General features: G+C 36.5%; 1 protein-coding gene across 1 annotated transcript; it reads right to left on the bottom strand.

Moving 5' to 3' along the window:
* Nucleotides 1-1794: 1794 nt before the first annotated feature.
* LOC129749411 (uncharacterized) lies at nt 1795-2729 on the bottom strand. The gene is made up of 2 exons (XM_055744386.1): nt 1970-2729; nt 1795-1910 (listed from the first exon to the last, which is right to left on the bottom strand). The coding sequence occupies exons 1-2, from the start codon at nt 2608-2610 to the stop codon at nt 1850-1852; spliced, it is 702 nt and encodes a 233-aa protein (XP_055600361.1). The 5' UTR covers nt 2611-2729; the 3' UTR covers nt 1795-1849.
* Between the last annotated feature and the right edge of the window lie 20847 nt (nt 2730-23576).

The raw sequence follows: 23576 nt of genomic DNA, 5'->3' as shown, positions 1-23576 counted from the left end.
TACAAATTATTTATTTTTTTAAATATTTTATTTGATAATCTGACAAAGCTTCAAAGTGTATTGATGTTCTATTTCTTCTCGTTTTTGGATTGATTTTTTTTCGGTGATTCAATGATTTAACTGCAGTGTAGTTTACGTTTCGGTTTACTTATTTTATTTCAACCATCTTCAGAACTAATTTTTATAAAAAAATAAGCGGAAATGAATTTCCGTGACATGAGTAAACAGGTCCACATTACAGATTACAGAATGCAGATTCAGTTTAAGATTGCAAATTAAAATTCAATTTATGATACAGATTTCAGATTTCGAATTTAAACTTCATCTGATCAGATTTTAGATTCGGATTTCCGAATAAAATTCAGATTTCAGATTTCTTCTTTAAGATTTAAGGTTCAAGATATTAAATTAGCTCTCACATTCAAGTTTGTTACCAAAATTTATGATCCAGAATTAAAATAATATACAAGTACAAATACAAAACAAATTTTAGATTCGGTTCCAACATTCAGATTTTGAAGACTTAGATTTTGATTTTCGATTTCACTTTGACTTTGACTTTGAGGTTTTGAATTTCAGATTTCACATTTAGATTAAGTTTTCAATTAGAGATTCAGGTTTCAGGTACAGGTTAAAAATTTTGTATTTGTGTTTTAAGGTTACAGATTCAAATTCAGACGAGAGGTTCAGACTCAGCTCTAGTGTTCAGATTCAAATTTCATGTTCATTTTCCACAATCAAATATCAGGGCTAAATTTCATATTTTTAATCTTAATTTTAGAAATCAGAAACTTTAGATTCAGATCAAAATTTCAGATTGAGAATTCTTATTAGGTTTGCATTTTGAAACTTTAGATTTCAGATTCATATCAAAACATTAAATTTCAGATTCCAATTATATTTAGATTTAAGTCTTAATTTCAAATTAAAATTCAAGATTCAGGTTTCATATTTTAATTTCTGATTTAGAATTCAGGTCGAACTTTTAGATCAGCATTTAAGATTTAGATTTCAAATTCAAAATTATAATAAGAATTCAGATGGCTTTCGAATTTAGACTACAGATTGATTTCAGATGCAGATTCAAGATTCTAAAATAAAAATAACGAACCATGATTTCAAGGTATAAAGTATAACTAAATTTAAAACTTGTTGATTAAAAGGTCAAGTTCCGGAAAAAATACGATCCTCAATGCCCAGTCAAACTTAAATTTAAACTCAAATTCAAATTGAAAACTCATCTGAATTAAATTTGAGTTCCATATTCAAGATCATGTATCAGGATTTAACTATCAGCTTCCAGATTTCAGATTTCAAATCCAAACCTTATATTCATGATTTCAGATTTATATTGAGATCTTGAAATTTCTTAATTAGATTTATGATTGTGACTTCGTATAAAATTTTTGCATTCAAATATAGTTAACAGATTCCAGCCATAAAAACGATTCTAAATTAAAATTCAGAATTCAGATTTCTAATTTAGAGTATTGGACATTAATGCCAGACAGTTGGTGGAATAATGTAAGTTATTCAATAAATAATACATAATTTTTGGGACTTTGGAATTCAAGCTTCAAACTTCTATTCAGGCTTTAGGTTAAAGGATCAGATTCAAATTCAGGATTTAATTTAAGCTTTCAGATTCCAGGTTCAAATTTTCATATGCAGAATAAGACTAAACAGACCATATTGAAACATGGTAGAGTAAAAGGTAATCGTTACTTTCGAAAAAATGTATATAGAAAAAAACGGAAAGAATAATTCACATTATCGCTAGGAAAAAAAATAACATTTTTTAAGATTTTCATTAAATGTATTTATCACAATATTTCTGTTTAACAGTCATCTAAACAACGTAGGTCCTTTGCAGAAGTGGCTTCAACAAGCTTCCCATTTTTAACTTATACCTTTTAAAAAAACGTTTTAAATTAAATGTTATTCAGAAACAATATCATTACATTTTTACCTTCTTTTATGTTTGGAAACTTTTTTCGGTTTCGTTGTTGTCACTTCCTCATCGTTCTCGTAGGGTTCATAATAATGAGGCTCATCATCGTCGTCTTTTTTCACCAACAGCAAACTTGGTTTACCCAATCGTAACGGTTTGGCGTCCGGTGAAATTTTGATTGGAACTTCGGCACCTTTATTGAACAGGAATGCCAAACTTTGACCCAGCAAATTCACCGGAATCAGAGGATCCTGGAACAGCTGCACAGGAGCCGGAGTGGTTGTCGTTGTTGTTGTTGTGGTTGTAGTCGTAGTACTTGTGGTACTTAACTTGCTTGGAGGTCGCTGATCTTCTTCAGAGCTCTCGCTTTCCATGGATCCTAGTTGAGTGCCCAAGAAATCCAGAAGAGCTGGGCCAGCTAAGGAGGCAAGTTCTGTTTGCGGAGGTGGAGCAGGAAGGGCAATTACAATGCCATCGACTGATATGCGCACGTTCTCGGTTCCATTCTGCCTTTGATCGAAGACCACATCGAAGTCGTTCTCGAGACTGCTATCGTCGTAATCATCATCATAGCTCGATACTGGCAATCCACTAACCATACACCCGAAACTGGCAATCAAAGCCAACAACTGGAACAACCGAGTGCTAAAATTGCACATTCTCAGTTACAAGTAAAAATCCAATTAACTACTTAAAACACAGCCCCAACATTCGAGGCTTTCGAACAAAAACGATGCTGCGTGGACCAGCACCAAGACCAGAATGATGCCGAGGTGCTGTCCAGCATCCAAAGATTGTGCCCATTTGATTCCCGGTTTATGTTGTATCTCTTTCTTGCCATCGAAATTACAACCTCGAGGAGGTCTCTCCCGTAACCATTTCTCGCTCGGGATAGTTCTTCCCAGCCAACCGTTACTCTTAGGGACCATGCCATGCAAGCATGACACGACACGAGTCCCGAGCAGCAGAAATTGGACCCTACCCGTTCATTATGTTTACATCTCCCGCGATTTACTTAAGTGGACGAGGCAACGGTAATATGAACTTTATTTTGTTTGTATGTCATTCTACATACACAGGTCGATAAACAAGAACAAGAATTTGAAAACTTAACGAATAGCTTGTAATTTTCAGAAGTTATAAAACAATTCACCTACAAAGCGTTAAAATTTTAAAAAAGTCTTCTAAATTGAACATTACCATCATTCAGGAGCAACCAATACAAAATGAGAACTGCAACTTAAGTCAATACGAATGAAAATAAAATCTAATATTTTTATTTGATATCGATCAATGTGGATGCTTAAACTAAAATACGCTTCCTCATGCATTTTCACAAAAAAAAAGATTTTTTTAAGTGTGCACAAATTGGAAATCAACAAATTTACGTATTTGTTTGAATTTTTCAATCTATTAGGGGAAGTTGGGTGAGACGGACACTAGAGTGCCCCAAATGACCCGACTTTTGAAAAAGTTATGCGCTGTAGGCTAAAATTGATCCTGGGCCTTGTACAAGGTCCCTTGCCATATTTGGACCAGATAGGACTTCGGGAAGGGGTCGCTCAACGAGTCTGAAGTTTGTATGGGATTTTAAGGAATCAGCTATGAAAAGACGAGGGTGCCACACAGCAATTGTTGACTGGACTAGTGCCATGCTAATAAATAGAACCATTTATGCAAGCTTGGGAGGACTTACAATCAGTGCCACTCCAACGAAGGGATGTCCCCAAGGTGGGGTTCTATCTCCGTTGTTGTGGTCACTGATCGTGGATGACCTCCTAAACAAACTTGTATCTATGGGATTCGAAGTTATTGGCTTTGCAGATGACGTAGTTATAATAGTTCGGGGAAAATATGAGAACGTGTTGTCAAATAGAATGCAATCTGCGCTAAACTTCGCACTATTCTGGTGCAGGGAAGAGGGATTGAATATAAACCCTTCCAAAACTACTGTGATAGCATTCACTACGAGACGAAAAACTGCACTAAAACCTCTAACATTAGATGGGGAAGTGCTAAACTTCGAATCACAAGTGAAATATCTAGGAATCATACTAGACTCAAAACTATCATGGAACCCACAATTAGAGCATGTTATAGCCAAGGCTACAGCATCTCTGTGGGTCTGCCTCAAAGGAGTAGGGAAAAAATGGGGACTACGGCCGAAAATTATCCATTGGATATTTACAGCTATAATAAGACCCAAAATCTCTTATGCTTCTTTAGTATGGTGGACCAAAACTGTGCAAGCTACGGCCCGGAAGAAACTAGCGAAGCTTCAAAGAATAGCAACCCTAGCTATAACTGGCGCCATGCGAAGCACATCAAACGAGGCCCTTAATGCACTACTAAATATTCTGCCACTACATCAATTTATTGAACTAGAGGCAGAACGCAGTGCCTTGAGACTCTCCAAACATAAAACTCTCTATGAGGGGGATCTTACAGGACACCTAAAAATTCTGAAGATATTTAAAATAAACTCACTTATTGTAAAGAATGATGACTGGATGGAGCCCGTTTTCAACCTAGACATACCATACAATGTAACTATCAACGATAGGGACGTGTGGGAGTCAGGTGGGCCTGCGGTTCCTTCCGGATCGATAAAATTCTTTACTGATGGTTCAAAAATGGATAAAAGAACTGGGGCAGGGGTGTTCGGACCTAGACTCAGGATCTCAATTCCTATGGGAAACTGGCCAACAGTATTCCAAGCAGAAGTTCAAGCAATTCTAGAATGCACTTTAGCCTGTTTGAAAAGAGGGTACAGGTACACAAGTATCTATATATTCTCTGACAGTCAGGCCGCTCTCCGAGCACTAAGTACATTTACATGTTACTCCAAGCTAGTATGGGAGTGTATTGTTGCACTAAGAAACCTGGCCATACGAAACAGAGTATTTTTATTCTGGGTTCCAGGCCACTGCGGTATCCTAGGGAACGAAGAAGCAGACCAGCTAGCTAGGGAAGGGTCTCAGGGCCTGTTTATTGGACCTGAACCGTTCTGCGGAGTATCGAGGAGTGCCTTGAATATGGAACTCAAGAACTGGGAAAGCACCACTATTGTCTCCAACTGGAGAACAGCAGAGGGAGCAGCTCAGGCGAAAAGATTCATTGAACCAAGCGCACGACTCTCCAAAAACATGTTGAAACTAAGTAAGCACGAGTTAAGTACTTACACAGGTCTCTTGACCGGACATTGTCCATCAAAACAACATCTAAAACGGATAAACATTATTCAATACGATGACTGTCGGTTCTGCGGGTTCGAAAAAGAAACTGCAGAGCATCTTCTATGCAATTGCTGCGCCCTCCTAAATAGGAGAGAGCGTGTACTTGGGGCAAAGTTAATAAGCGCACAAGACATATGGTTGCATATCAGCCCTAAGAAGGTTATATCATACATCTTTGATATCATACCCGATTGGGATAAAATGCTTAATCAGCAATCAACTGTCACTTCAACCCATAGTGCAGGTGAGCCTGATAGCATACAGTAACGCGGGGTAATTACCACAATAGATCAATTACTGGTCGCAGTGGGCTCTCCCCTACAAGGTAAAAAAAAATGGGATTTTAAGATATTTTGTTCGGAAGGAAAATGAAAAATCAGTTTTTCATCAAGAACTTTGGTTTCTTGAATCGATTTCTTTCGAGTACGGGTAAGTTTAAATTATGACACAGATGTCATCTGAAGGCCGCATTTCGATAAGAGTTAATATAAAAAAGTTATTCAGCTTCGAAAATAGGATAAAATTTTTAAGGATAGTATTCAGCACTATTAATGAGGCGTCAAAAAGTTTGATCGATCCGACCGGAACACTCAACGACGAAATTTAAAAAAAGTAGAAAAATGAGCAGGCGTCCGAGTTTTTTTTACTGGAAAAAAAGGATCGTCACTAGCGATGCCATATAAAAATCTGTATCATAAGTGTGTCCTATTCTCGTTCATGAAAGTTCCAATGAAACAGAAAGAGATATATTGATGATACAGACAACAGATATGACATCGCTGATCTGACGAAAGCAGCAAAAAGGTTGATCTATTTTTTTTAAGTTTTTTTTGTAAAACAAAGTTAATTTGTTTCAGATACACCTACAGGGTGACAAAAAAGTCCGGTCACACAGGAAAATCTCAATATTTCAAAGAATAAGAAGAACATCTGAATCTGGTTTTCATAGCTTTATTAAGTAACTCACAAAGATACTTTACAGACAGATATCAGATACAGATATCTCGGAATTACACCACCTTTCTCTGATCGAACCAGCTTCAGATGTCTCGGAAAGTCGTCGCAAGCGGCGCGCACGTGCTCCATCGGCATCTCGTCCCAGATTTTCCTGATGACTCGCTTGAATTGCTCCAAATTGGTTAATTTATAGTCGTTCAGCTTCGACATTATGTATCCCCACACGAAATCACCCAGTGGATTCTGATCCGGAGACGACGGAGGCCATTCATTCTTTGGAATGAAATCGGTCAAGTTTTCCTCACACCACGCCTGAACAATCTTTGCGGTGTGAGATGGGGCGCCATCTTGATGGAAGCAGTAGTAATCGTCTTCAAACAATAGTTCAGCTGGAGGCAGAACATTTTTCTTCAAAACCGTGTCCAAGTAGTACGCTGCCTTGATTTTGACCCCTTTATCGATAAAAATAAGAGGCAGTTTACCTCTCTTGCAAATGGCTCCCCAAACCATCACTGACGTCTTATTTTGGAACCGGGAAACGTTCAGCTTGTCCGCAGGAGCTTGCTGGAGGCTCACACTCCAAACTCGATCATTTTGACGATTGACTGTTTGCTCCAAAACGAACAGCTTCTCGTCCGAGAAAATTATCTCGTCATCTGCGCGCCAACCGAGAAACTCCCGCGACCGTTGTTACCTCTTGTCCTTTGTATCTTTGGTAACCCCATGAACCACCTGTTTTTGTACGGTGTAAGTTTTAAATCCTTGCGCAGAAGCAGGTGGATTGATTCTCGGTTCAGCCGGATTAAGGTTCCTGGCCAGCTTCCGTGCAGATTGGGCGGGATTCCGGCTAATCCGGTCTCGTAAAATCTTTATCAGTCTTAGAGTTCTCACAGACCTTGGTCGTCCAGATCGTGCCTTGTCTTTGGTGCCTGCGATCTCTAGGTACCGATTTATGGTCCGGTACACGAATTTCCGGTTGATTCCGAGCGGTTTTAGATGTTCGAATATGTGTCCGGGTTTGAACACTCTCTCATATTCAGCAATAACAGCTGCTCTTAACTCTGCCATAGCTCACAACTCAATGTAAACAAACTGCACAGAAACGAAACTAGCCCTTTCATTTGACATATAGATGGCACCAGAGAGATGCAACGTCTAGGCTACTGGCGGCCCTCAAAAAAGTGTGACCGGACTTTTTTGTTACCCTGTATACTTGGGCAATGAGCTGCAGCGGGTGTACTTTGATTACCGATGCACTTCGATGGGCCGATTGGAAACATCGAGGAGAACTTCCAGATTTCTGTCCCCAAACCGAATTCGAATATTTACATTGTTCTCTCGGTCAAACTTTTTATGGAACCTTTTTTTTTAGGGCCATAGCGGCTGACTTCTCCCAGCAAATTTCGACCATGTGAGACCACAACAATCGCAGAATTTATGCGTTAGCCATTTTCGTGGCATCTTTTGGTTGGCTTGATCGAATTTTCGGCTCAGAACCAAACAACCATATGTATCTATGTATTTTCCTCATGTTATATTGCAAAGGTTTGCTCCCGATTCAGATCACGTCTGGAGAGAGTAGTTGAAAACGAAGGTGGACACATAGAGTTATTGTTTCATCATATGTTTATCTACATACCTAAATGAATAAAAAAATTAAATCCCGGAACCTTGAACCTTGATGACAGATTTTCGAATTTTTTATGGGTCATACTATAAATCCCAAAATAGGACTTTTTTTTGTCGGGATTTTTAGGCAGCGCCAATAAAATAAGTAGTGATGCTAAGATTCCATGAGTTCATTAAGGGTCCCAGATTTTTTTTTATTTGGATATGCCTAAATAATGTTACAAGCCGCCAAATTTCCAATAGTGTCATATTGACACTCTCGAGTGGATTAGGGTTAATGCATAGTATTGTTTCAAAATAGCACTAACTAAACCATCTTATCTCGGAAACGTGTGCATATTTTTGAGTAATACATCATATTTATAGTAGTTTTGCAGATTAAAAGGTATTGACTAACGATTATTTTTCTAAATTGATTTTTAAATAAGGTGTTAGAATTTTGAGAAAATATGCAAAATGAAATACTAAAATCCAAATTTTATTAATTAAAAAAAAGCTAGTTTTGGACATCCATCCTTCCATTTGGAGATGAATGTTTTATTTCGTGCATAGTTCTAGTTAGTAGTTCTGTCATGATGAAACTAGTTTGTGTTATGATAAAGATTAGTATACACGAGGAGCTTGATTTAAATAGTAAAATTATTATGCATATTTGTTTGTTTCTTTGCCTGGCATCCATTATAACATTATTTATAACATTAAAATTCACACTTCGACACACGTCGGTCAATGTAAGTGTGTTCTCCCGATGCTCTGGAAAGATGGAAAAAAAGTTATGAAACTTGGAAGCAGCTCAAAGTTTTTTTGTTTGTTGGTTTGAAAATAAATGATCATTAATTAGTATAAACAACAAGAATGTTTACAATAGTAAAACTATCAACTATCATACGCACTGATGTTTTTGAGTCAAATATGTCTCAAAAGTACCATGTGCGTAGTATTTTTGTGATATGAATTGGTGCCTCAATGCCCTCAATGTCTAAATTACTATGCAGTCGCTAGTTGTAATAGAAATTATGATGAAATTATCATGACCATAGCATTTTCGAGAACAAACATTGAGAGTTATCGAAAATTACCAGGTACATAGTATTTGCAATAACGTTTCATGCACACTTTTAACAAAATTGATGTTATACTCTGCCGTGGTTGAAAATACTATAAAGCAGAAATGGTAAAATTATCAGGACAACGTCTTTGAAATAGCCACACAATTATTTTTTCGTGTATTAAAATAAGCTCGTTTTACTGCATCAAAAGTGAAAAAATACCGTAGAAAGTTATTGAAGTTTTATTTTTGTGAAATTATTTTATCGGCAATATCGGTGAAATTTTATATTCTTTGAGAAAGAATATTTAAGAATTGAAAGATTATGGACGGATAGAATGATTCGTCCTGCATTCGTCGTTCGTACTACAAGTTTTCCTCTTGTGGGACGAAGCATGCTAAACCTACTATTGTGTGGTGGTAGCTACAATTCTGTCTGTATCTACCACTGCAAGGTAGGAGACCCGTGAGGAACAAAACGGTGAAATGTGATGAAAAGTTTTTCAAATTAAAATGACCCTTCCGCTAATCCGTCCATAATCTTTCAATTCTTAAATATTCTTTCTTAAAGAATATAAAATTTTATCGATATAGCCGATAAAATAATTTCAAAAAAATAAATTTACGGTGATTAACTATTCATTTCAAAAGTTTTATTTTTGTTTGTTTTTTTTTTTCTAAATTCTGTAAAATTAAGGAATTTTTTGACGAAATTTTAGTGAAGTTTAAAACCAAATGGAATCTTCAATTGAATTTATCAAAAACTTTTTTTAGTGATGCCAGCAATAATTTTAAAGCTATTCATTGAAATAAAAAAGGAGATATTATTTTAATTGTGTTAAAACACATTCGTCGCCACGCTCATTTTAGTAGTTCTATTAGACGGCCCCAAAGAAGTTCTTGGACAGAGAACTCCAATATTTGAAACATGTGGTTTAACTAAGCGGCTAACTTGAGTAATAGAGCGTCACGCGTTTTTGATGTGACGGGGCCTCCCACTCGTCACACGAATATGGGTGCCATGGCGACGATCGTGTTAAAGCATATCTAGGTTCAGATATTTAGATCCTTTTCATTGAAATAAAAAAAATAGCCATTAATTTTTAAAGCATATCTAAAAGACATACACCGTCATAGCCGATTAAGACTTTAGAGACTGAATAAATGACGTGGACAACCTTATATTTACATTTAACACCCAGTACCGAGATGGGAATCGAACCCATGCTTTCAGTGGACCAGCGATTACCGTCTTATCCCTCGACCACCGAGACGTACAACAACAAAGGTTATAGGTTCAGATACCACAATCCTCGATTGATTGGAGGAAAACAAATAAAATAACAAAAATATGTTTTATACATAATGCAATGATTTGTTAGTTCATCAGTTATCAATGATTGATTCCATTCATAGCTTATTCATTTTACAACATCTAAACGTCATATCACAAAGAGCTGATACAGAAAATCTGACAAGAAATTCGAGTTCAGGACGCCAAAATATTCTAAAATCAATTATTAAACGATAGGCACTAAAAATTCTGGTCCGTTGTTTTACCAGTAGGACTCTATATTATTTTACCAAATCTTAAAAAAATACTGGAAGTAATTCCTCATACGTTTAAAATGTAAAGATTCCCGCACAGCCACTGTTGCGCCTGGTCATGCGAAGAATTGTACTGTTAGGTCTGTTTGTTTTGTCTCCTTTCGTGTGGTTAGAGAGATGAAAAAATCTCATCAATCTCCCGGCAGCGTGTCACCTTAAGTATACATTCCCGACTCGTTAATTAGGGTGAATTTCAATCGCCATTTCTTCATCACCTTTCTTGAGGAGCGCCCTCATCATCCGCGATTGCAAAGCTACGCTGACACACCATAAAGCTTCCTTTCTCTTTAATGATGGTTATTTTCATGCTCCCATCCGAGACCGTAAAGCAACAACTGGTTTCCTCCTGGAGAGCATTGCGACAACTCGACTTGTTTGGCTGGCGAATGACCGAGCGAAGAATTTTACACTTTGTTTTTATCTTCATATGGCGGGAACAGGGCAAGTTGCCCATTTTTGAACCGGTGCTTCTTCTTTATATTAAAATACAGTGTTAACGCGCCTCATAAGAAGGAAAGGAGTCTTAAGCTGCAAACGCCTGTCTAGTTCATGTGGCTATTGCCAATCAGTTTTAAACTAGTCCAATCAGGCTTCCATTTAAAGTGATGAGTTTAGGACATAAAAGCCAAATGATGATAACTGGAAGCTGATGGAAGGGACAGGACAGGCATTGAAAATAGAAAATTAGAGCATATGTTTTGAAAGATATAATTAGGATGCGAATTTTCATCAAACCTGCCAATGATTAATTTGGGAGTATAAAATTCGAGGTACAGAAGACTTACACCACAGACAAACTTACACTGTACCTGGAAGTGACATGAGACCAAAAGAGCATTGAGATGTAGAATACCATAATGTCATCATTTTCAAAAACAAAAACAACCTACTGTATATCAATGTCATGTGAACTTGCTATAGATTAAATTTAAATTAGCGTTAAAAACTCTCCCAAACACTGTACACTGAAATGGTATGTATATTTACGCTGATTTTAACCATAAGGAACATAGGAGCTAGAAAGGCAGCGGAAAGGGTCATGTCGAATTTTAAAAACGAACCATAAAGGTACATTTTATAGATAGTGGCCGATCGACCCACGAATGTGCCGGTTCTTCAACATCAGCATCATCAACGTGCACAATCCTCAGATCAGGAGCACCGATGCGTCCAACACTCCGTAGTGAACAACATACGAAACCGTTGCCCGCCTAAGGCATCCTGAGGTCGCGGCAGACCAAGCGCAATCGAGGACTGTTGGGCAACCATCAAGACAGCCATCAACAGCGTTGCGGAGAACGTCATCGGGCATGTGGAACAAGCTCGACGGAACGACTGGTTCGACGAGGAGTTTAGGAGATTGATGGACGAAGAGAACGCCGCGCAAAGAGCCACCCGTCGAAATGTGGAAAATCACCGACAGCGGAAGAGACAGCGAGTCCGAATTTCCGAGAAGGAGGAGTTCGAGGATCTGGAGCAGCAGCATCATTCCTAAGAAACACGAAAGTTCTTTCAGAAAATCAACGCATCCCGCAAAGGCTTCGTGCCGCAAGCCGAAATGTGCCGGGATAAGGACAGGGTATCCTGACGGACAATCGTGAGGTGATGTAGGAGATCAAGACGAAGGGAAAAGATATATCGCCGGCGTAGCCAATGATGAGGTGGAGCCTCTCCCAACGGTGAGTAAAGTAAAGGAAGTCATTCACCAGCTGAATAGCAACAAATCGGCTGGATGGCATCCCAGCTGAACTCATCAAAATGAGCCCGACAAGTAGTTCGATTGCCTACACCGACTGATGGTCCGGATCTGGGACACAGAACAGTTAGGGGTGAATTGTCAAGCTCATTCGAATCATGCAGGGGGCTTCGACAAGGCGATGGTCTATCCTGCATGATGTTCAACGTGGCGCCAGAAGGTGTCATTCGACGAGCGGTGGGCGAAATGTGGGGCACGATCTTCAACAAATCCAGTCAACTTATCTGCTTTGCCGATGATATATTGAATTAGTCGGCAGATAATCTGCGGCGGTGGAGGAGATCTACCGCAAACTGAAACGCGAAGATTGAAGGATTGGGTTGATGATTAATACGTCCAAGAATAAGTACATGCTAGCCTGCGGATCCGAGAGTCTTTGGGCGTGAGATCCGGCGGCAAATGTTCAGCGGAAGTCGTGCCTACTATGGACTTCACAAGCAACTGCGGTCGAGAAGACTTAGCCCTCGCACGAAGTGTAACCTGTACATGACGCTCATTAGACCGGTTGTTCTCTACGGGCACGAGACATGGATATTGCTCGAGAAGGACCTGCGTACACTGGGAATATTCGAGCGACTAGTGTTAAGAACCATCTTTGGCGGCATGCAGGAGAACGGAGTGTGGAGGCACGACTTTATGGCGAACCCAGTATACAGAAGGCGGTGAAGGCCGGATACGATGGGCAGGACATGTTGCGGAAATGCCGGACTACTGTCCTGCAAAACAGGTGTTCGCTACGGATGACGGAATTCTAAGAAAATAAATAAAAAAAAATAATTAAGTTTACAAATCACTCTGAAGATATATTTTGAAGAAAATTTGGATTCTCTTCAAACTTTTGAAACAAAGTTCAATGCTTTTTACAGAAATAAAATCTGTTAAGAAATAAAGAAGTAACAACAGGGTATATAAAATGATGTGACGCAACGAAAACTGTGTTGTGTTGTGGAACAAACTGTTTGTTCGTTTTACCTATTCGTATTTGTATTGCGTCTTTCAGGCGCACATTCTTGTGTTAATACACAAATTGCGTACCTTCGATGAATTAACACTTAGAGTTTTTGGGAATTTCCCAACCATTATAACTTTTGTATCATAACTCTTATCTTGGTGCAGTTTCGGGTGAAATGTTTATGAATCATTATATAAGCTTTAACAAAACTTACATTCTCACAAAGTGTTAAGTTAAGCAAACAATTGTAAACAAACAAAATCGATTTTGGCTCCTTAAAATCTAAAGGTATGAGTCGTTTCAAATAAAGAAATTCTTAAAAAAAAGAAAAAAAAACTTACATTCAAAACTAATCGATCTCTAATTATATTGATAATATATTGATGAAAAAACAGTGCTACCTGTTTCGTTGCGTGACATCAGGAGCAAAACCCTGTTGCAAAAAAAAATTGTGTGATGTGAGATGTGACGCAACGAAAGTAAATCGCTCGTAAAATTACAAAAAGCACAAAAATTGGAAATTAAAAACCACACTTTTTTTGTCAATTCCGTCGTTAAACAGAGCAGAAATCTTTGATATCGTAAAGAATTTTGAAAACTCTGAAAAGTCGCCTAATGTGACACAATGCAGGAAAAAGGTTTTATCTTCTAAACCACTGCAAAAAATATTGATTGCAAATTCAAGGTTAACTTGAGCAAAGCACGGTGATATTTAGTTTGTCCAGGAATATTTTAACACCTTAAAATTATTACAAATATCATTACAATTTTAAATGATTGAAGCTCGTTCATTTGAACTTTTATCGACACAGTAGCCTAGTAGTAAGTGAAATCTATCATACAAGAAATGACCCATTTCGAAACGACATAACATCATCCTTCCTATTTGATCGCCAAAGAAGAATGAAGTAAGCAAAGAACCGGGACAACAGCTCGTGTGTAGCACAGAAAGGCCACCACGCCACACCATAACACATCGCGCTTAGCAATCCGATAACGACAGAGAAATGTGGGTCAATCTCCGGCGTGAATAACGGCACCGGGTCTCGTGTCGTGCCGTTGTCAGCTTTTTACCATACCTAACCAACATCTTGTCCGTCCGACGACCGATCGGGAAGCAGCCATCCAGTTCGTGGATCGTTCCGATCGTCGCCGCCTGAATTGGATGCCGTCATCGGGTGTCCCCCGAAGTGGACCTTCGAGAATCAGTGGGCCTGCGATAACGGTCAGCGTAAAATCGAAAGCGCGAGTTTGTTTTGTTTAAAAAAACTAAGCTACAGTTTTCTTTATACATTTACGTTTGTTAATGAAATGCAAATGAAATAAATTGAACTTTTGTTTTCTTTAGTATAAATTATTTTAACGATAAAAAAAATCTTGATCAATAAAGAACAAAAAAATCTCAACCTTTATACTCATTTAGCAGAAGCAATGCTCCAATGCACATACGAAAAACCGTTTGTGATAATGAAAAAATACTTTGAAGCAAAAAAAAAACTGCAGGAGAAAGCATTCAGAAAATTGATGAATACGTTCAGCTAATGTACATAAGGCTTTAATCATTCAGAATCCGGGCAGTTACATACGCGTGTATTTTGAAAACTATTCGTTCGATCGAAAAACTTTCTTTAAAGGAAATGACGGCATAAACATGATATTTAATGACAAATATATTAAAAAAAAATTTTTCGATCATTACAAGAATTACTCTTGCTGTACCATAAAATCTCTCTTTTATCTTTGCAAACTTTTCAGTCATTTTTTTTCTGTTGGTCTCTCCCCAAAAGGTCCACTGCGACCATTTAGTATTTGATTGATCTATTGTGGTATTACCCCACGTTACTATTTTTACTTTGCTATGCTACTTGACATCCCTGCACTGTTGGTTGAAGCACTACGAGTACACGCATATCTAGGTAGGATCTCCAATAGACTGAGTCGATTTGGAGTCATTTTTGAGTTTCTTAAACCCTGGTGTCTAAAAAACTACGTTTGGTTCAAAACTCATCCATGATATTTTGCAGAGTTTATTTAACAACGTCTACATGAGTAAATTTGAACTTTAAGGTTTGTATGGGAAAATTGAATATTTTGTTATGAAAAATCAACATCATTTTTGTCTCTTCTGTGGTACCGAGCCTGCTAATGGGGTTTGTGCCAATTTAAAAATTCTTTAAAGGAAATTTTCGAACAACTTTGTCGAAGACTGTAACTTCGTATCTTATTAGACAAAAAAGTAATTTGCTGTTTAACAAGGGTATGTCTTTTGGCATAGATAAACAATAAATTCAATTGACACCTCGGCTGAATGCCTAGCCCTAGCGAGGTATTGCATGACTTTTTTCGTGACATGTTTCGCAGGGCACAAGCAGTGGGGTCAATAGAATTCATTGTTCATCAATGCCAAAAGACTAAGTCTAATAAAATACGAAGTTACGGTCTTCGATAGAGATGTTCAGCGAAAAATTTCCTATTGAGAATTTATAAATTGGCACATCTAGGCTACTGGTACACAGCAAAAAAAAGTTTTGCGATTTTACATCAAATACCTTCAAATAAATTGAGTCGTAAATGTTACTAATATTACATAATCTTGATCGCCGTGCGAACGTGAGGGGTTTTAGGGGTTTATAGTTATACTGTATTTTTCTAAATTAAATTTGCCGAATTTTATAATCTAACTTTTAAGAAAAATTTAAATTTTTTTAATAAGTTTGTCTTTGTTTTTCTAGTTCAAATTTTTGTGTTTTGAAAACATAATCTTCTTGGAAGGCCTAAAAATCTAAATTTTTAATAAGAATAACTTTCGTTCTAGCTTTTGTCCATGAAAATTTCGATAAATGATTCGAAGTAGCAATTTCAAAGCTTAATTTAAATGTGCAATGTTGACTCAATGAATATTCCAAATCCAGATCGCATAAGCGTCATCACAAAAAAGATAATGTGGTTTCAAGTTTTAAGTGATTTTTTTTGTCTTTGATCTTGTTTATTTAAAATTTCACCTATGTTTTAACGGTCAGAAAATCAAAAGAGAATGGATTCCAATGGAATCATATACAGATTCAGATAATAAAGGATAATTTTTATGATTTCAGGACATTTAAGCCTCCAAGACTGCTGACAAGATTTGCCAGCCAATTTCAAAATTTTAAGATGAAGAGATACTTTAAAAAGCAATATTTTGTGTTTTGATTGCGTATTTTCTGTAACCAGTTAAAATTTTTTTTTAATTTTTATGGATTTTGATGAAAATGTTGGGTTTACCAGTTCGATTAATATTATTGAAAGTTAAAATTAAAAAATTAGCGCCACTATAATTGCAAAACGCCTAAAATATATATTTTTTTAAAGTGATTAAAAAGAAAAATTTCAGAAAAATACTTTTAAGGGCGGGTATCCCCGACCAATTATTTTAACTTTTGGTGGAAATGAACTGGAAAAAACTTTACTTTCAGCCCCCCCCACCCCCCCCCCCCCCCCCCCCCCCCATGGACGAGTCCCTCGCACGGGCCTGATCTTGATATATTCGTTTGTTTGGAATCATTAAATATTTTTTGTGCCGCTCATGTAAATGGGTCGAATTTCCATTAAATGAAAAATAAATAATGTCGTCAGACAAACAGTCTGAGTTGCAGGGAAAACGACCAATCCTTCCTTTGTACAGTGGTCAGAAATGCGAAAGACGTGATCGTTGCTTATAACTTTTTTAGTTCACATTTTAGGTTATTGGTGTCTTCGCAGAAGTTTTTCAGTAAAATCAGCTCTATAAAAGAAAAAAAAATGTTTTCTTATTATTCAAGTGAGATAAAATTTCTAACTTCTCTATTCTAGGGTTTGGCTCTTTGATGTCTTCGACAAACTTGTTCAAAATAAAAATTTCCCATAACTTTGTCTCAGATGTCAAGTTTCTAAAATAATTAATTATTCTCCGAACCCCGAGCTATAGGCTAAATAAGAAAATTAACCTCTAAAATCACTTTAAGCTTAATAATATGTTCCGCAAAGCTGTTTGTCTTATTTGAATACACCACTTTGTTGAACATTTCAAGTTTGTAAAATGTGATATGAATCTTTCCGTGTTCTTCCTCATTCTGTAGAGCAACTATTTTTTTTTTTTTTTTGGTCGCAACCTATGTCCTTCAGACGTCTGTTCATAATTACCCCGATTGTTCATATTTAACCCACTGTCTAGGGGGTAATTATGAACACGGATTACGAACCTGGTATAAGATTTTTGAAAAGTAACAGTAGTTATACGCTACATTTACCCATAGTAAGCAGTGTATGGTGATTTTTTACTTAAAAAATTATATTCAAAATAACACTAAACTATTCATTTTGTACCAAACTGAAAAAAAGTATACGAATAAGTTAACATTGAACAAAGTAAGCATAACATAAGACTACAAGAAAATAGATTGTGGATCTTTCTTATTTAAGATTTAAGGTTCATTTTTTTGGCTGAATTAGAGACAATTTAACACTTTCATGTCATTCGTGCCTTTAAGATTCATGATAATGTTAAATTTCGCGCAGTTTGAATCAAAGCTCGAGCAGCAAACCTTTTGTTAAAAAATGGTAAATTTTAATTTTAGAGAAATTAAACATTTCGTCAAGTCGAGTCTATATCCATCAATAGCAAAAATACCGGTTTTGGAAGGACCACGGAAAATAATAAAAAGGTAAAATTTACCGAGATAGCCAAGGTGAACGCTCGTGAAAGCCAAAAAGGTAACTTCTACCTCTTCGAGGTGAAACTCACCTCACAGCGCGGTAAAATTTACCTGAATTGAGGTTGGAAAAAAGGTACAATTCACCGAGGAAAAAGGTGAATCCAAAAACGGTAAATCTTACCTCGTAGCGAGGTGAAGTTCACCTGAATTGAGCTCAATAAAAAAGTATAATTCACCTAGAAAAAAAGGTTAAATCAAATAAGGTAAAACTTACCTCGTAGCGAGGTGAAGTTGACCTGAATTGAGCTAAACAAAACGGTACAATTCATCTGGAAAAAAATAACTATTTGTCAAACACGTTCATTGAGGTTAAGCTGTTTTGTCGTTCAGGAGGGAAGTTTTGCTTCGTACCCAAATGTGAAAATCGGAACAGGATGATAAGTATTTTCTAAGATATCATTTGTTGTGCAGGTTCTCGTCATAATACTTTGATTTTGTTTTAGAGCGGCCCACAGAGCTTCGAGATTTATTCCACATCATCCTCCAGATATCATCCTGGAAAAGCCGGACCTGATCGGACCAGACGGACCTACAGGAGGATTCAGCGGCCATAGTGGCTCGGAAGAACGCGAAAGCCGGATTGCCACGAGCCTGGCGAAGAAAGGACTTCCCTCAAAAAAATTTTTAAACACGGCGTTTCATTTCAAATTAAATATGAAGTAAAATTCCCTATTATAAATATAAATTTTTGAAGGATTTTGTTTTTATTTTTATTGAAACCAAACAAACTAGCATTTACCTTTTAAATCAGTGAGTGGAAAAACGGTATCATTTACTATTTTGCTAGGTGAATGCGAAAAAGGTAAAATTTACCATTTTGCTAGGTGAATTGAAAAAAGGTAACATTTACCTTTCAGCTAGGTTAATGAAAAAAAGGTTAAATGTACTTCGAAAAAGGGGTGGAAAAAAATCACCTCGCAAAAAGGTAAATTTTACCTTTTTTTTATTTTCCGTGACGAGAATCCGGTATTCGGTATTAGAAAACTGTTTATTTATTATATCATCAAAAAGCAAGTTCTCATCTCTTATTTTTTGAACCAAAATATAGAATTTATTTAATCTGTTTCAGTCATTTTGTGTGTAAAAAAAATCGTTTTCACGACGTCATTCGCAGAAATGAAACTGTTACGGATTGATTCTTTATTTAAATTTTCGATTTTCTCACTTCTGTCACTTTTGAAATTTTATTTTCAGTTTTGATAAAATTCTGTCCAAAACTTTTTTTTCAAAGACTGAAAAGAATCAGCATAGCATTTTTTTTCTAAATGTAAATCTCATTTTTAGAAAAAAAATCAATTTCTCAAAATTTAAAACTTAACACATTGCTGACCCAATTAAATTATGAAACATTATTCTGAAAAACTAAACACAAAACATTTTCTTATTCAGAGATACTTAATTCATGGAATTTGGTTCAGTGGATTCTGGGCTATAGAATGCCGAGTGGTAATGTTTCTTGTCTAAGATTTATTCACGGTCCTGAATGTGTTAAGATCTTACAGGAGGAGGGGGGGGTGAGTTTTGTAGGAAATCTTCCTGTTTTTTGCCAGGGGATGAGAAGGAAAGGGGTCTGGATATGCTGGGTAATTATTGAACGGCCCCTAAGTTGTTGAATGTAAATTAAACATTTCACCATTAAAAAGCATTAGAAATGTCAGGAAAGGCATAAGAATATGTGTTCATAATTACCCCGTAGGACAAAAACTATGGGGTAAATATGAACAGTCATCTGTTAATCAGTGCGGATAAAATTTTTCAAAATTTATTCAAAATCCAGATAAAGTATCATAAACTGGTTGTAAAACAGTCGATAACAAACAACATTTCAGCTGGATTTCCTATGATCAGATATTCAAAACATTGAACACTGTCCAAAACAATTTCCGTTTCGCGGAATTATGGTTTTTTAAAAGATTTGAAATGATATCAATAGGGTTTGAAAACAGAAACAACGGAAACAACTTATAGCTCAACAGATGTCAACACTTTTTGAACTTTTTGTGATCATTCATCCCCCACATGAGCGCGTATGGCACTTGTTCATAATTACCCCACTTAAGTAGCCCTATATGACCCGAACTTTACTTTCTCGAAGCAATATCATAGGAACGGTTAAAGGTAAATACATAACAAATTTTCTGACTTTTCCTAAATGGGGAGCTCTACAATTTTAAATTTGTAGATTTTTGAATAGGGTAACCAGAGTTACCCAGCAAAAAAATTACAATTAGCCGGTTAGGGTCGAATAGGCCCGGATTATTGTATTGGGTATAAAATCAATACTACTAAACCGATTTTTATAAACTGTACCATTTTGAAATCGTACAAATATCTGCTTTCAGATATCTTGAAAATCTAATCTTATTCAGAATTCCAAATTCAAAAGAGATTTTTCGTCGTTGATCTTCGAAAAAACATTAAACTATGAAAAAAAAACTCTTCTAAAATACGTACAGAAATAGGAATTCTAGTCCATAAATGTTGATAAAGATTCGATGCCTTATGCTTAGAAAAGGGTGATTTAAAAAAAATAAATTTTCTTACTATAACTTATCACCGGAGTATAGCTCCAGAAAACTTTGAAACGTTGAAGAGTAGTACAACAGGATGATAAAAAATGATTATTATAATTTATTAGAGACCTTTCAACCACCCGGGTCATTCGGGTTTGATAAAAAGTTGATGATTTTTAGAAAATGGTTCAAATTTGTTATGAAAAAACATAGGCATCGAAAATTTTTTGTTTTTGATTAAAAAAACGGATCAAATGATGTCTCTGTTTGGAAAAACAAATTGTTTGCATAAAATGTTGGATCTCTTGTGTTTATAAGAATACAATATATATGTATCGAAAGAAAAAAAATTAATTTGTATGAGAAAGTTTTATTTAATTTTTTTCACATAAAAAGAGTACATTTCGTAAATTTCACAAAAAGAAGATTACGCTCATTTTCCGATCAAAAAAGAGAACATGTACTCTTAAAAGAGTACGTATGGTAAACCTAGTCTAAGTAAGAAGAGCAGCGTATCAAAATTTTGCTCGCGCATCGCGAAAATCCGAGCTACTCGCACGCAAAGCTGGCAAAATCGCTAAATGTTGCCAAATCAACCGTTTCAAATGTAATTAAAGTGTTTGTGGAACGTTTATCGACAACCAGGAAGTCTGGATCAGGGCAGAAATCGAAAACCGCAAACCGCTGAGACGACAAAGAGAGTTGCCGGTAGTTTCAAGCGAAACCCTAAGGGACCGTTCAAATATTACGTAACGCAATTTTCGAGCATTTTCAACCCCCCCGTCCCCCTACATAACACATTCGTCTTAAAATTTCCAAGCTAAATTCACAAAGCGTAACAAACTGCTATACCCCGTCCCCCCCCTAAAAGCGTTACGTAATATTTGAATGGTCCCTAACCTCTCTCCGAGATGCCGCAAATAAGCTGGGTGTATCGTCTAAAACCGTGCATCGAGCCAAAAAACGAGCCGGACTATCGACTTACAAGAAGGTAGTGACTCCAAATCGCGATGATAAACAAAATACGACGGCCAAAGCGAGACCCCGGAAGCTGTACACGACGATGCTGACGAAGTTTGACTGCGTGATAATGGACGACGAAACCTACGTCAAAGCCGACTTCAAACAGCTTCCGGGGCATAAGTTTTATACGGCAAAAGGAAGGGGAAAAGTAGCAGATATTTTCAAGCACATGAAACTGTCAAAGTTCGCGAAGAAATATCTGGTTTGGCAAGCCATTTTTACCTGTGGCTGGAAAAGCAGCATTTTCATAGCTTTCGGGACTGTCAACCAAGAAATTTACGTGAAAGAGTGTTTGTTACAAGAATTCTGAATATCCGCTTCAGAAACAACACTTTGGATACCCGTTCTGACCATTCTAATATAATGCTGAACCATTTTGGGGATGAATTTTTCTGAAATAGCTGATGTTACATGGCTTAAAGGTGCGTTTACACTTACCCCGGTAGTGTCGTTTGCACATGCCCCACAGTGTGGGTTGACAAGAGTGAATATTATTTTCACAACTTTCAGGGCGTACTAAAAATTTATCATATATTTACTGCTTTCACTTGAATATCATTCCCAAACACTCACCTTTCAACGAGAACTCGGATTTGAATGCCTTTTTTTGTAGCCAAAATAAAGCTTAGTTCTTTTAGAAATGGGACAGTTACGAATGCGTCTATCTCAAAAACCTTTCGTTTGATCTAAATACTTTCTATGAAGGAAATGAAGGTAATCTTATAATAATACATGAAAAAATTTGAAAAAAAATATTTATCGTTTTTTTGTAAGAATAAATTCTATTTAATTCTTGGTACCTCCCTTCGGCCAGCGCACACTTTTTTCAGTCATGATAATGATTAGATTTTCAAATTAATACTTCGTCAAATCTGTATTTTAGGTGGCTACATCCCCCTCTTTCAATTTCTGATACTTTTCGGACCAATACTTCTCTTTCAAAAGAAACTGAGGCCACTTTAGTGGATACAGCTGTTTCGAAATTAACAAATTTGATTATTTTTGAGCCACTTTTTGAGCGTTTTTAATGGAATTTCTGCTGGCAAAATCTGGCAATAACGAAGTAAAACCATGAGCAGATTGAACTTAATGTATAATTGGTTAGTATAGATCGTAGGTTGCGAAGGGTACATAAAAGATTACTCTTTTAAGGCTTTTGAAAAGAGTGAAAATCATAGTTTTCGTTTTGAAAATTGTTGTTTTTTTCCACAGGAGCAGAATTCTGGCAAATCATTATATTTTATACAAAATAACCAGCAAAAACATACTTCAATATACTCGGGACCTTGCAACGAGCAGACGTGGTATAGGATTCAAACGCTGGAATTTGTTTAAAAAGGGTTTTTCATAAGTTTTGTCGTTCATCAGAAATCATCTGTCCCATATCCTGGGAACCAGATATACAGCTTACGAGCTGTGGATCTAGCAAAAAATTTTTGTTTGAGGTTAGGTTTGAATGACTCATAACATGGCAACACATTCAGCTTATCGGAGAAATTTTTTTTTGGATATCTCAGCGACCTGCACTTAGTTTTCCGCTTATTCAAAATTAAAAATGCTGGTATGAGACTTGACTTCCCTGATGACCCTTAGCCGAAGTTGCCGATCATATGATTCACTCAAATGGTTGATTTCAACTTTGTGGACATTTTTGACAGTATTTCCATACTTTTCCACCACTCACACTCAGTATTTCTTTGAATAATCAACGGTTTTGTAGGCTATCAATTTGATAATGATGGATTTTGAATGAAACTGTGCAAAATTATATTTTCCTTTTTCTCTTGCATCGTAAATTTCTCAAAAACGCGTAAATTTTAAATTTTGAAAAAAATAGGTCGGATAGTACATTTTACAGGCAACAAAATGCTGTCAAAATTTTGAATGTCCGATTACTAGTAAACGAGCTATGAGCAAAAGAAAGTGTCCCATTTCTAAAAGAACTAAGCTTTATGCAAAACAAAAACACACTAGTACGTACTTGAATTCGTGTGTAATCAAACAGTGCAGTATTGTTGGTGAATAATTTAAAGAAAGTTTAGTTTATCTATGTCAGATTGTTTGTTTGAGCCTCAACAACAATTTCTAGAAGAAAAAATATTTTTAATTTTTTTTTGTAAGAGAGGAAAGTTGATCGTTTGCACTTGCCCCAGTGTACCTTACTTGAAAT

Source organism: Uranotaenia lowii, chromosome 2 (genome assembly GCF_029784155.1).
Source record: "Uranotaenia lowii strain MFRU-FL chromosome 2, ASM2978415v1, whole genome shotgun sequence".
Taxonomy (NCBI): Eukaryota; Metazoa; Arthropoda; class Insecta; order Diptera; family Culicidae; genus Uranotaenia; species Uranotaenia lowii.
This window is presented reverse-complemented; position numbering and strand designations above follow the sequence as displayed.

What these genes read in the sequence shown, in the direction of transcription:
- LOC129749411 (XM_055744386.1), bottom strand. Translation starts at nt 2,610, where the DNA reads ATGTGCAATTTTAGCACTCGGTTGTTCCAGTTGTTGGCTTTGATTGCC. An exon ending in GTTTCCAAACATAAAAGAAG is followed by an intron (nt 1,911 to 1,969) that starts GTAAAAATGTAA and finishes TTTTTTTAAAAG; the next exon opens with GTATAAGTTAAAAATGGGAA.